We start from the raw sequence: 15,576 nt of genomic DNA, 5'->3' as shown, positions 1-15,576 counted from the left end.
CTTGCCTCGGAGGCTTGCTGCAACTTTGTAGCAAGTGTGTCAGTTCTAGTTTCTACCAACAGGTGGCACAAAAGTCTAATCTTAAAAATCTCCACGCCAGGCCACCGTTTGTAGTAAGTGCAAAGTGTATGAAGCATTAAAACAAGTGGATAATTAAGATAATTACGTAAGTATCCAGTATGTGGAGATAATTTATATGTTAAACGTGAATTGTTTGACAAAGTTGTTGAGAAAAATATACTGTGTGATTGTTCGTATACAGTAAATGTTCGGTTTGTAAAATGCATGGAATGCAATGCAAGTATATACCTGCAGAAGACTTACTACACTCACTTACTGGTGATCTGCTGTAGACTTGTAATGCAAGTATATACTTGCAGAAAACTTACTACAAACTTGCGTAGACATGCAGTGCAAGTGCTATCCTTGCAGAGACTTGTGTCAAACCTGCACTAACTTGCTGCCGACTTGCTGTGCACTTGCAGTGCATGTGGAAACTTGCAGTAGGCTTGCTGTGCAAGTAAATCCCTTGCAGAAACTTGCTTTGCAAACTTACCATACACTTGCATTGCAGGCGTGCTGCAAGTTCGAAGAGCGTCAACTAGGAAGTTTGCATTAAACTTGCATCAAACTTGCAGACTTTCATCACAAGTCTGCTGCAAGTTAGCCAGACTCGAATTGCAAATCTGCTGCAAGTTTGTTGCAAGTCATTTTTGCTATCTGGGATATATAAATGAGTTTATATCTCGTTGTGTGTGTGTAATGTAGTATTGCACTACATACTGCATGTGAGATGAGAGAAAAAGCACAACGATAATATATGAACTAAACAAGTTGTTAAAATTAACTGAAAATATCAAATCTGGAACAAGAAATTAGTTTGTACATCTTTGTCTCCATTCATGAACCTATTCTAACTGTCCGTCATTCGAACATTTATTTCCTTCTTCACAGGAGAAGATCTTGCATATCATACTGAGTATGGATTGAAATTGAAATTGAAATTGAAGCATGTTAAAAATTTCGGATGTAGGGTGACTCGAATCCAGGCCGCCAGGGTAGAAAACCCAATGCAGTAACAACTTATCTATGCCGATCACTTATTTCCTGTATCATAAAAAGTGTTAGCTGGTTGAAAACCCTTAATGTCAGACTACTATCTGATCCAAACCTTAAACCTCGATACTCGATACTTGGGAGAAATATTATTTACATTCAAAAAAGGAAATGAAATGAGATGAAATCTTTAAGTTTTACGTCCCACGGTTATGCCGGTTAGGCTAAAGGAGACGGTGATAATGAGAGATGAGTGAAATGAAGAAAGTGGGAGGAAACGGGAGAACCCCGAGAAAACCGACGACCACGGTGTTTGTCCACCACAAAGTTCACTTGGCGGGGGTTGGGATCGAACCCGGGACCCCAAGCACCAGAGGTGAACGCTCTACCACTGAGCCACCGCGCCCCCCATTCAAAAAAGGCTTTGTTAAAAGAACGTTAGTGTGTGTTTAGGAAAATAGAAAATCTTTTTCTAAATAATTACGGGAGAAAAGCATGATTGTACAAAAAGTGGTTCATTATTTTATTGTAAAATTATTTCTCCATATACAAGTCAATCTAAACCGGTGTTTATTCTTTCTTGATTGTTCTTGTTGATTTTGATCTTGAGAAATTTCACCCCGAAACGATGACAATAATTGACAAGTCAGTTTATGGACCAAGTTCAATAGCTATAAATGTACTGCTTTCAGGAGACTATGTTGAGCATGTCAATAGTTATAATTGGCCGCCTATGGAGAAGGTAATAGTGAGCGTCACCTACGTTAAAATGAGTTATTTGGGATCGAATCTCAGAACAGTATGTAGATAGCTGAATTTCGTAAATACCGGTATATCTTAAGAGGGCAAAGCTTGTTTGGTATGTGGCATTGCATTACGTTGCTTGGTAATAGTGGAACTTTCTTTTCCAATTTACTCAAAACCAGGGGTAAAAATGAATCTTAAAAAGTAGGGGGCCGCTTGACGTTACGCCGTCCCCCGTGCCTATCTTTGCCCATTGTATTTTTTTTAGAAAGTGGGAGACACCATAGATAGTTTTGGAAGTAGGGGAAGGACGTCCGCCCACGCTCTCCCTCTCTTTCCCCTGCTCAGAACTAAAAAAAAAAAAAAAAAAAAAAGATGTCGCTCACTATTCCCCGAGCTGCTAAATTATTAACGAAACAGTGAATTATTCTGTCAACAATGATGTGCTTGGCTTCGTGTGTTTTGCATTCTCTCATAAGCACTCTCATATTTGTTTCCATGTCTACAAATATTTTAACGCAATTGTAATCTTTGTTTACTTATATTCTTGGTTGAAACAGTTCAACAGCGTTAATATTAATTTCAATCGAAAATGGGCCCTCTGGGTTTATCCCTCGATTCTTCAAATACAATAGATTAATTTATAATAGTTTATTGGAATTAACTAATCAATATTTTGCTCCGTATGTGGTGACACATAATATTATATGGTGGCACTTATATCTATATATCTAATAATGTAAGTAAATGATGCTTATATTCTCGTTGCCGTGTCATTTCTTTCTGATGTGGAGATTCGGATTCAATTCTCGGTGGAAGTTCATGAAGTTCGAATCCCATGGTAACTTGTAGGTCCACTTCTCCTATAACCTTGAGTTTGAAACGGGATTTAAGCTCAAATAAGCCAATTTCGACAAATCTTGTATCATACTTTGATTACATACTATACTATAAATATTTAAATGGGGTTCGTAAGTAATTTTTTGAATCACTAAAACAAGGAAGAGCTGGAGAGGTTTGAAAAGTTTAAAGCCGCACTCCACGTAACTTATGGCTCTCAAAGAAGGAGTTGTTTGATCAATGTTTACGAAAACATCTTCATACTTTAGAACAAAATATACAAGTAGGTCTATTTGTGTAATTTAATGTATCCATAACCTTTCTTAGTTGTATACTTCTAAATAGCATTGATTACAACAAAAGTCCTAGCAATAACAAATAAATTGAAGTAGCTCACCTCCTCTGGTCCGCAGTCATGCTCTCCCCAGCCTTCAAATTCACACTCTCGAATGGAAGTCTCGTTGCCAAGACACTGAAGTCCATCGATGAGGAAGAGGCCATTGCCATCGCCATAGAAGGAATGAGGAACAGCATCCACAGCTCCCATGGTAAATCCTAGTTCACGACAAATCACGGTTGCATCTTGAAGGCCAAACAGGTCGTCACAAATTACTCCCCATTTGCCATATGCTTCAGTGAAAAGAAAGTAAAGGCGTTTAAGTAATTCTCCTCACAAAGCAGCATACTTGATGTGGTCAACATATTTTTGAATATTACTATTGGTTAACAGCTCTATAACTTTATAACGGTTAATCTTTTCTGAAATTCGCGGAAGTAAGTGGTCCATTTGGAATTGGGAGGGAAAAAATAATTAATAAATTTCAGTCTAAATGAACTTTTCTATTCACTATTAAGACTTGGAAGAACAATAGTTATTTAACACCTCTGTTGGTTGGTAACGTATTAATTTTAAAAGTATTACTTCGTTCGATTGTTGAAACGTTTGTAGAAGTAGGCACTTTTGGTTGTTACTTTTAACCTATTGTTGCCCTCATGTTGGACAGAGTTAATATTATTTTCCAAACACGGAATAGGTGGCTCAAGGAACGAGTAATACACTGGCGTCGAGCATTCCACCACTGACCGAGAGCTGTACCTTTCATACAAACGGAAAAATCAAATGCTAGAAGAAACAATTTTTCTATTCTCCCAAGCCTTCGTATGATATATAATAATTTTCTTAGCAGAATAAAAAAAAAAGTTGCAAGGGCAACGTAAAGTGATCTAGGGGGAAAAAAACTAAATTTAATAATTTTCAGAAGCGTGGAAATCACTCATTATGACTTTGTAATTAAATATGAGACTGTGAGAGATTATTCGAGGGATCAATGTAATCTATTATTCAACGGTACCAATAATAGCTGTAGAGCCATTGTAGAACTATTAAACTTATATAAGATTATGGCCGCGGTGCCTCGCTAGTAGAGCACTCACCTCTGGCGAAAGGAGTCCATAGTTCGATCCCAGCTCCTGAAAAATTGGGCTTTGTTTTGGATAAACACCAAGTGCGTGGGTTATCTCAGAGTTGTCCCGTTTTCTTCCCGCTTTCGTCATTCCACCCATCTCATCATCATCATCTCCCTTAACTTCGATGATTAGGGATTTGACACACTTGCGTGAATGCATTTCGGCATTGCTGCATACAATTATCGTTGCTCAGTGTTGCAGTGTGCATTCAGGTGCACCGCGGAGAGATGGACTGTGGTCATGTCGAACTGCTGTGATTTCGTTGACTTATTTTGATATTATAAACACTTCATTTGATTTCAAGTTCTCCTTCCCAGAAATGGTTAGGGACTTCTCGGACACTCTGTATTTATGTATAGGAAAACAGTGCACAGGTAAGGTATTACGAACATACAGTTATATATTTTTGAAACCTTTGAGCAAAGTAGTTTCGTGCGTATGAAACCCAGATTTTCTTGAAGATTTTATATAAGAAATATCAGAAAAATAAAGAGAACGTGACACCATGTACAGGAAGAGATAAAAAGTTTTATAGCCTTGAAAATTTGCCTCCGAAACCTTTTCACATAACCATATGCAGAATAAGATATACGTAAAGCGCCACTCGAGAAAAATAATTATGTTATCATGTACATGTGAATGTGACTAAACGTGGTAACAAAGTAAAGAGATCCGAAGAAAAGATTTTTTAAAAATCATATACAGTAATTACTTTCTTATAAGAGAAAACGAAATATACCACGGAATAAATTAATGCATGAAATCTTTGTTGATGGATGATAGGACAGCAATTTAAACTGTCACGCTACGGATAAAGCAGAAAGGTTATGTGTCACGCGACTAAACTTCACTTTGATGATATGATTGCACACAAGGCGAAAAAGGCAAATACAATCAGGAAATTACAAGTGCCTGCTTTTCAACAGGGTTGACTTGTGTGGTCACAATTTAACAAATATTCTTTGTTCCATTCTGTATCTTCTCTTGTTCCGCTTAAGACCACAGTTCCTACTGAAAAGAAGCTTCCATTATTTTTTAAATTCTTTTTTATTACTATTAATAAAAAGGAAATAATTTTATTTGACTTTAATAAATCAGAAAGTTGTAACACACAAATAAACTCTTTGTACAAGATGTGATCAAAGAGTACGGTGAATGTAATTGTACCGTAGGGCAAAGCGAAAAATCACTTTTTTTATATATCACAAATGCGATAGTGAGGAAAAGTTGTCAATTAATAATGATAAAATACGATACTCTAAAAATTTCGTAACTGAAATCGAATATATTCCGGTGGCGAATCACCAAAACAGATTTTTTGTCTTTATAGGGTATGCAAACCCGCTGTACACACCACTCTTTTGTGTTTCTACAGTAAATGAACAAAACTATTATCTATATTTCTTAACTTAAGCAGTCTATATAATTTAAGAAATATTTTCTGCATGATTTAGGTACATTTGGAATCATACCACAGCCAATTTTATCAAAATAACAATCTACTTAATACAAAATACATATTTTTTCTCCCAGAAACCACGACGAGGACGTCGGTACAGGACGGGTTCCGCCCATGCCCACCGCACCATCCATACATGCGTGTTCAAAATTAGATCTTTGGTATATTGTATAGCATAGTTTGCCTTTGTTTCTACTTTTCGGTTTACAGATCGAGATTTTGGTTTAAGTCTGATAAAACCATCTCTGGCATCTCTGCCACAAACTGCTGCAGATGCTTCTGTTACAAGTCTCACTCAGCGTTCTGTACTCTGGATGTGACACGGATATTTCAAAGCTCTTTTTATGCCTTAATGTTCACGGTTAGTGATGAACGGAAGTGTCTTGGTCTTGCAGTTTGTGCAATAGTCTTGCATGCAAGACCAAGACCAAGACTAGGAATCCCGATGCAAGACCAAGACCTAAGGGTGCAAGACCAAGGCCAAGATTCTTGCGCAAGTCTTGCACAAGTATTTTATATAATGTAAAAAAGGAAGAAAAAATCATTACATCTTTCACTTGAATTTATTGGCTTCAGTAAAAATGCCGTTAGAGTGAATCCGGAATCGTCCCCTCCCTCTCTTTCTTTCCACTATACCCTCAATTACGGAAAACCGACAATTAGAGTTTTGGGACTGTTTTAGTATAAAATCAACACATATAACATATTCTAACAGGTTTAATCTTTTTTTAAAAAAAATAGTTTTGATCGATATTTGTTGTAATTGCACTGGACTAGGGTTATTTATTCAAAAAGGCGGAAAACCCGCAACTGGATTTTTTGCAGGATAACAATATCAATAAAACATATTTCAATAGATTTCATCTTCTTTTTGAAAAGTTTATCTTAAACACTAATTTCAATGGACATATAGGCCTACATACAGAAAGATAGTGCGAAAGCCTACTTTCAAGGTTCTTGCACACTCCGTGACGACGCCACTGTTTACAAACTATTTATTAAACTAGCCGGATTTCCGAACCTGAAAATGAAATGAAAAGCAGTCTCAAATCACTAAATATCTTATTCTTCATTTTAATGATTCATTTATATGTTTCTACAGAAATTGTGCGCAGTCCGATGACTTTTGTAGCTTCATTGCGTATCTCTGACATTGTATGTAGTGACAATATATACATCGTTTTAAAGCTTATAAAATTTCCAACAACTTTTATTCGAGCACTTTTTTCATAGTTTTACTCTATTAAGTTGTATGAGGCAATAAAAAAATATATCCCCTAATATAAATTTCATTTTTTTTACTTTATCCTAAAGTCATTCAAAAATGGTTACTCGGAGAAAAGTGATAACTTGTTACATTGCTTATAATATTGGAAGTATAATAAAGAAAGAATTATTCTTCTATGTTAATTAGTTTAGAAGTTATGTGGAGTAAACTAAGTGCATGTGAGAAATCCAATATGACAAGACTATTTATTTAAAATGGCGGAAAACAACAACTCGATTTTTGGGATTTTCTGGAGGTTAATGAGGAAGAGATCACGAACAAATTTCAGAAGGTCCCATCTTTTTATTCTAAATGTCTAAGTTTGGCCTGTTCTTGATATAATTCGACTGGACTATAATACCTTCTCATTCATTTTCCGTTCAACACACAGAACTGCAAGTGCATCATAGGAAATCTGAAACATTTACGTGCATCAAATGGCGCGTTAATATGTATAAATTTCGTTTTTGTCACTGATGCGCAGCATTTTCAACCCGAGAGAACGATTGAAAACAAAAAACGGGTCATTTGAAACATGTAAATGCATTCTGGTTTAAGATTACTCGATTGATGCAGATACTTGCATCTGGTCTGATGCATTTCTTCTTGAAGACAGCGTCACCTGTCGTGTTTTGTTTGAAGCTAGTCTCCAGCACTTGCTGCGCATGCTCGACTGGCTTTCGTGTTGTTATGGAGCGGATTCTGACTTGTTATTGTGTGTGTTCGTTTGTTTAGTGCCAAACTCTAAGTAAAACGGAGGTAAGTGTATATTAAAATACGATATTACTGTGTTAGGTTATGTAGTTATTAAGAAAAGTACCGTTAGCAAAACAAAAATAGCAACAAGGAAAGAGACAAAACCATAAGGGATTATCAGAAGGAACTCGTTTCCTGCACAAATCCACAAAGGAGTGAACAAATATTTAGGTTAACTACAGTACATACTGTATGTTCGGAAACTCACTTGCTTGTGATTCATTTCCAAGGAGCGAAAAAAAATCACTTGACGAAAATCATCGTATAAACACACCTGTAATTCGTGACGAGTACATGCTAGTGACTCTTGCTACTAATTTACATAAAAGTACGTATGATTTCGAAAATAATTTCAGCTTTAAAACAAAAATGGTGCTGGCTGCTAAGTTCTCATTAAAAATATCCAATGCATGCGTGAACTCCAAAGCGCTATTATTATTATTATTATTATTATTATTATTATTATTATTATTATTATTATTATTATTATTATTATTATTATTATTATTATTATTGTTGTTGTTGTTGTTAATAATAATAATAATAATAATAATAATACTTAATATTCTTATTAGGTGAAGGTTAGTTCTTTAGAAAAACTTCATTTAGCTCGCATAAGTTGGTAGTCCTGCACCAGGGGCGCCAATCCTGGGGGTTTAGTGGCCTGGGACTCCCAAAGTTGAAATGGTCCTCTAATGAGGGGGCCCAAATTGCTAAGTTAAAGCAGGTTCTCCTATTTCTACAGTACATGGTCATTCGTTTTTCCCTTCTACTAGTGCATATCTTTCATAGAACCCCCAAAGTTACACAGAAAACGGCGCCCTTGTCCTACACGTACCAATAGTAGAGTAATAAGGTCACACATGGTCACGTAATTGTGATGTTTTGGTTAGAGTATCGGACCAAAAGCCCCGATTTCGTGATATTTAAGTAAATATTGACAAAACACGGGTATGCCTACTATTGAGCAGGAAATAAATTGAAGGTTAAAACAGTAGCACGGCATTAACCCTTATATATATCGTATTTGTTTATACGTTACGGTAGTGTTTTTAATATTCGATTCAAAAAGTACTAACAATGCTCTTTTTTTTTTTCCTAGCGTGGAAGCATTGTAGAACACGTTATGTATGGTTTCACGCCTTTCTGGGTCGAGACATAGGGTGTGATGGCGTCATAACTTAAAACAAAAGAAATTTTTGTTTGGCCTATTTTTACTATTTTTTTGGGTGACTTATTTTTGCACCTATTAAGATTGAAAATTTGCACACACATTCAGTGCACCCCTTATTTTTTTTCAGATCTCCACATTAATACAGGGGCAGTTCAGAGGTGAAAGAATGTAATAATAATAATAATAATAATAATAATAATAATAATAATAATAATAATAATAATAATAATAATAATTATTATTATTATTATTATTATTATTATTATTATTATTATAACAAAAATTCCCTTTTTTTCGATTTTCCCGCTCAGATTCTTGATTCCTGCTCAGAGACATTCGAATTGTACCGTTTCAAAGGTTGTTTTATTCTGAAGAGAATGAGGTACGAACCATAATCCTAGTATAAATAAGGATGTCTCAGGAAATTTTTAACTGATATCTTGTTTTAAACCGGAATTTATGGTACTGTGGGTATATTATTTTTTGGCGGGCTTACTTTTGCACCTAGAAGATTGATAATTTGCACATACAATCAGTGTACTCCTTACTATTTTGCAGATATATTCGAGATCTCTGCTTTCCCACAAGTTGTGCAAAAAGGTTTAAAAAAAGGGATATTTTAATAAATCTCTTTTTCGAGATTTTCCCGCTTCAAATATGTGATGAAGACATGTGAATGGTAACGTTAGAAAATACTTTCCATTCTGAAGAGAATGAGGTACGAACCATGATCCTAGAGTAAATAGGGATGTCTTAGAAAATTTCCCGTTTTATGCGGGAATTTGGGGTATTGTGGGGATATTCTTAGCACATATGTTAATATTTTTTTTTTACCTTACTTTTCTAAATAGAAGCTTAAAATTTTGTAGACATATTCACTATGGCCTTAACATTTTTCAGTTGATTTTGAGATCTGAGATAAGAATAAAAGGGATTTTTTAACAAAAAATCCCATTTTTTTCGATTTTTCCAGCCTCAGATACATGATGGAAACTTATGAATGGTACCGTTTGAAAGACTGTTCTATTCTGAAGAGAATGAAGTATAAAACATGCCATAGGATGTCTCAGAATTTTTTTATATTAAATCCGAATCTTTTTGAGTCATCTGAGCCACTGTGGGGATGTTCTTAGCTGATTGGATGGGGTAATTTTTTCTCCCATCCTTAATATTCAAGATAGAAGCTTGAAATTTTGTACACACGTTTCGTACACCATTTAGCATTTTTCAGTTGATTTTGAAATCTGTGTGTTAACACAGGGTGTTCCAGAGGGTCCCAAAATAGTAAAAAGGGATTTTTTCTACCAAAAACCTTATTTTTCCTCAAACTTTCCGTTTCAGGGACACGATAGGGAAATGTGAATGGTACAGTTTGAACACAGCGTATAATAAGAAAAGGAAATTTCAAATATAATTTCTGGCAACACTATCAGGTTAACTTTTCTTAGATTAACATGATTTTCTACCAGTGTTATGTTCTTCCAATGAATTAAATTTGATTATGAGATTTAAACTGACTGTTACTTCTTTTTAATTAAAATTCAGAGTTTCATGAATGGGGAATGAAAGAAACATGACTTAGCATGTCAGAAGGCTACTGATGGTGTGTCAGTAGAGACAAGAGACACACCCACTACAGAACATGCTACAGGCTAAACCAGTAACGTCTTAGTACTGTTCCATTCTGTTTTTTTTTTCTTTCTTCAGAACATGCGTCGTGTACTTACTTAACATCCTATATTACCGTACTGACAAAGTAACTCTGATAGCGAAATTCTGATTTCAGATTTGAATTTAACATGGTAAATTACTATAGACCTACATACTTTCATCCCAGAAATATAACTTTTTTTTTTTTTTTTTTTTTTTAGGACATTGTAATTATACATCACAAAAACAGTTTTCATATTTTTGTACCTAATTCGAAAGGTCTATATATTTGCCCGTTTGCAAAATATATCTTTAATAAATAAACACAGGAAAATGTAAGTGAACAATTCTTTCAGATGATTTTAACCCTTATCCGGGCAACCGGGGGCCTCCCAGGCCCAGTAGCTTCATTTTTCTAAAATTTCTCAATAACCATACATATTTCGAAGACATAAAATACTGAATTCTTCTATCTTTCGTCGAAGTTAAAATCATGAACATATCGAGTTGGTAAAGCTTTTTTTTTTTTTTTTTTTTTTTTTTTTAAATTTGAAAATCTTTTCCTGACGTAACCGGGCAACCGGGGCCTAGGAGGCCCCGTATAACTTTAGTGAAATTCCTGTCAAATATTAGATCAAATTGTCACATAATTATATATTGAACACGTGACTATTGTAACCTTTGGTCGGAACAGTATGCGGCAACAGACATTGAATTTTGAGTGTTCTGCACTTAAAATATATACTGGGCCTGACAGGCCCGGTTGCCCGTTTACGTTACAAAAATGTCTGGACCGGATTTGCTATTCTGCTTGGTCGGCTTACAAAAGCGTGACACGAAGTTTCGCTACTTGACAAAAATATATACCGGTACATTTTAGACTAGTCTGAACAGTAAGTGACAATAGGCATTGATTTTGTGTATTCTGCACTTAAAATATATACTGGGCCTCACAGGCCCCGGTTGCCCGTTTACATTACAAAAATGTCTTGCCCGGATAATGAAACTTTGGGTGTCTTCCCGTTTGGCCTTTTCCCGTTTCACCTTGTGCCTGTTTTCATTACTTCAGGCTATGATGGTAAGATAGTATATGCTAATTTGATTGTAAGGCGAAACAGGAATTCCTGTTTGCCCTTTCCATTTCGACTTACACCAGCGAAAGGAATTTTCAAATTATTATAGGGAAATTTAGTGTCATTTTGGAAAACATTTGGAAGGCTAGTAGTATTTACGTTTGAACGGAGAGAACAGCGTATAATCAAAGCAAGTATTCAGAATACTGTGTTATTTGAGTAACTTTTTAAAAAATTGCTCATGTAGCCTTTATTTGTACCTCACACATGAAGACGAGACCGGCGGAAGAACGAATATCAACAATTACTAAGACATATAGGTAAGTATATATAATAGTTGTAATAAGGTATAAGTAATTTTGACACTGAAGCTTCTCTGCATATTTCTAATATTTATTCTTGCAACTTCTCCAAAAGTTATTTTAGAACCTTAGATGTGGAACTTTTCTTAAATGGCATTCTAGCTAGTACACAAATACATAGTCCATTTTTTTTTAAATTTATAGTGTAACACAATTAACCGGTCGTAGTTAAGCAATATTCCGTCTGTCTTTACTTTCTCGAGGGAAAGTATGACATTTTTTTTCTGTTGATGTTTAAAATTAATTTATTTTCTTCTCTCCAGGAAGGAGATTGCTAAGGGACATTACTGTAGTGAAACTGCATCTGTTGTCCCTATTTTTGGTGCCGTCAAACACTCTCTATATAACGTACGAGCATGAACCGGGCACCACTATCGCAAAGATTGAGTAAATTGAAGGTGGCAGATCGTGGAGTGAAGCGCACGATGGCCAAAAACTTTTATTGGTGGATGAAGGCGTTGACACCAGTAGAATTCTTGTGAGTTATATTTTAGTAATCAAGAAAGTAGTTTATCGTTTCCTACTTTCTTCTTGCATTTTTTTTTTTAATCGTGAAAATCTGATATGACAATAGTAATAGAAGTAAGAATATTAATATTAAAGCATTTTCTTTAGAATGTCTGTGTTATTTCTTTCTTCAATAGGGTTTCGGCACTGTTGGAACTTTGGAGATTCTTTGTCAGTGCGACAGGATTGTAATGGATGGGACACTTAAGACTGTACCTCGCCTTTTCTTCCAAATGTACACCCTGCACGGAAAATATTTCGGCCAGATATTTGTTCTCCTCTTCTGTATATTTCCCAGTAAAAAGCAAGACACATGTAAGATTACAGGAGTTAATCAGGGAAGAAGCTGAGAAATTTGGACTGCGTTTCAAATTGAAAGAAGTTTCTATTGATCCTGAGAAAGTAGCAATCAATGCTGTAAATAAAGTATTTCCTGGTTAAAATCAGAGGATGTTCCTTCCACTTCTCTCAGTCTGTTGGAGGAAGGTTCAGCCGTTAGGACTTTCTCAATTGTACAAAGAAAGCACTGAAGTGGAAAGATGGATTCGACATGCAGCAGCACTACCTCTGGTACCAACTTCCCATTTAGATGTAGTGTTTTTACGTTTGCAAGAACATGCTCCTGACGTTCTATGTAAGAAGGAGTTCCATGATTATCTGGTAGACCATTGGCTGGATGATGGTGATACGATATTTTCTCTGTAAGTATGTTTTCTTTTCTACATAAATAGATGGCGTTTCGTGCAAGTTTTTTTTTCTTTTTTTTTTAAGTATTAAATCATTAATTAAGCTATTCCGAGCACTCTACAGTATAGCATTTTCCTCATTAACACCTCATGTAAAGTGTAATATAGATTTTCTTGCGACGTGCATGTATTGAAGATTCTACATTCACTGATTTGTAAATTATCAAAAGAACACATTCTTTTGATTTACAAAAGAAATAAATTAGGTTCACCCAAAATTTTGCTTCGACTTTCTAACAGATTCTCCTGCAATCCTTTGAATTTTTAATGTGCTAATGATGTATTTTTACCTATTTGTAGTGACTTGTGGAATCACTTGGAAAACGATCAAGAACGAACGGCTAACAATGCAGGACAGTGGCACGTCAAATTACGAAGAAAGGCATCAAGGGATCGCTTAGATCTGCATTCTTTCATTGAATTAATGAAAGACAAGCAACGTGAAAATGAAAGATTGCGAGTACTTCTTCAAGTGGGTTATCAGGAAACACTTCAGAAAGCTAAAGTAGAGACGGTTTGACGACAGGATTTACCGCCTAAAAGATAGACTTAAGAACAGTGAAATTGATGTAATTTCAAATACTGATGCTGTTTCATATTATATCCACATAGACAGTTGATATGCTATTTCGGGTGTGATAATAAAATTTATGCTCTTCTAAGATATTTGAGTTTAATTTGTCTGGAATAGAAGAGACGTTGCAGTTGAGAATAAGATAAATCCCTCTTTGTTACAGAAACAGAGTGAAAATTCCCTTCTATGTTATAAGGTCAAGCAGGAAAAGGCCAAACGGGAATTCCCTTTCCGCCTTAAGATAACATCCTTATCGGTTGTATGGCAAAATGTTTTGAGGGCACAAGGCGAAACGGAAAAAGCCTAAACGGGCATAAATTAGTATACTAAAATATATTATAAAAAACGATAGAAAGATTCAGAGAACATAGACATATGTTTGATTTATAATCTGAGTTGGTAGTTTCCTTTTTTTTTTTAACTCTGTAAAGTTTTGTGTTTCCCATCGCTAGATTTGCTATCGGTACGATTTTTCTAACATTGACCCATGTTCTTTTATTTTACCAAAGATAATTTGGGGTTTTAGCTTTAGAGAAAATGGCAAAACTTCTCTTGTAGAGCAACCTGTAAAAAAAAAAAAAAAAAAAAACTATGTACCTAGGTATAATTAATTGAGTTCTTTTCCTTTTTTGACTTGTAAGATATACTATTTGAAGGCCTTATGTTTGTAACTATTTTCTCATAATGGTTGTGACATAGTTTAGATGGGTCTCATAAATTGAGTGGCCTAAATTGTATATTGCACATCTGATATACAGGGTTGTCAAGGGTGTGAAAACGATGGAATAAATTTAGAACACCACCAAAACTATGAAATCGAGGTTTATTGGTGTGATGCATGACAGAGTGAAAATATTCCACTTTACATGAGAGCCTCTGCGACCATTTTGGAAGGTATCATACTGGATTTTAATTAATTCAGTGAAATGGGTACTTTACGTTCCGATACTATTGTTGAAATAAGGTGTGATTTCGTAACGATAGTATAGTAATTTACTTTCTGCTTGTTTGCATCCTGAACAAAATTATGATCATAAATTTACAATGACAAGTTTTTGTATATGTTCTAGACCTATGTGATCAAAATTTCGTTAACAAAGAATATAGAAAACAATCTTGTTAATGTCTTTAAAAATCACTTTATTTCAAAAATAGTAGTGTATCGTAAAGTCTATATTTCACTAATTAACTCAAATCCAGTATGACAACTTCCAAAATGGCCGTAGAGGCTCTCATGTAATATGGAATATTTGCATTCTGTCCTGCATCACCCAAAAAGCCTCGATTACATATTTTTAGTAGTGTTCTAAATTTATTTAATCGTTTTCACACCCTTGGAAATCCTGTATATTTAGGGAATATGCAACCAGCGATACAAACCACTGTTTCAATTAATGCATGTAAATGCTTCAGTAGGAGACAAAAAAATGCACAACATTTTGTGATTTCAGCAAAACGTTTACCTGCATAATGAATTTTATGCACACAAGTACATCAATTAACATAGTTTCATTATGCATTTAGTTGCATCCTTAAAAATTATGCATCTAAACGTTTTGCTGTAGTCACAAAAGTTATGCATTTTTTTGTGTCGACTAACGCGTCTGTGGTTCTGTGTGAAGCCAGCTAACTCCCCTTTTTTCTCCATCCCACGTTTCGAAAGCCTCCATTTTTTTCCGTCGCTTTTGCGTAATGTTGATGTTTCTGCCCCATAGAGTACATATTCGAATCAGTAAAACATCTCAATATTTACTTGGAAGTTTGTTCAATACAAACATTAGTTAATCGTGGTTGAAAAGAAAAAATCTGAGGCCCTTAGAGTATAAAAATTAATTCATGGTATTTTAGTAACCTGTGCCGTCTTGATTTTGTTTTATGTGTCTCAGGGGTAGCCTCCCCAG

General features: G+C 35.1%; 1 protein-coding gene across 1 annotated transcript in view; it reads right to left on the bottom strand.

Annotated features, from left to right (window-relative positions):
- Nucleotides 1-15,576, bottom strand: part of teq (Tequila) — a 409,295-nt gene that overhangs the window by 82,300 nt on the left and 311,419 nt on the right. The window contains exon 12 of the mRNA XM_081772160.1: nucleotides 3,038-3,270. Within this exon, the coding sequence (XP_081628286.1) occupies nucleotides 3,038-3,270 (233 nt within the window). The remainder of the gene's footprint in view (nucleotides 1-3,037; nucleotides 3,271-15,576) is intronic.

Source organism: Thermobia domestica, chromosome 1 (assembly GCF_964235325.1).
Source record: "Thermobia domestica chromosome 1, izTheDome1.hap1.1, whole genome shotgun sequence".
Lineage (NCBI taxonomy): Eukaryota > Metazoa > Arthropoda > Insecta > Zygentoma > Lepismatidae > Thermobia > Thermobia domestica.
The sequence above is the reverse complement of the archived record's forward strand: the minus strand, read 5'-3'. Positions and strand labels throughout refer to the sequence as shown.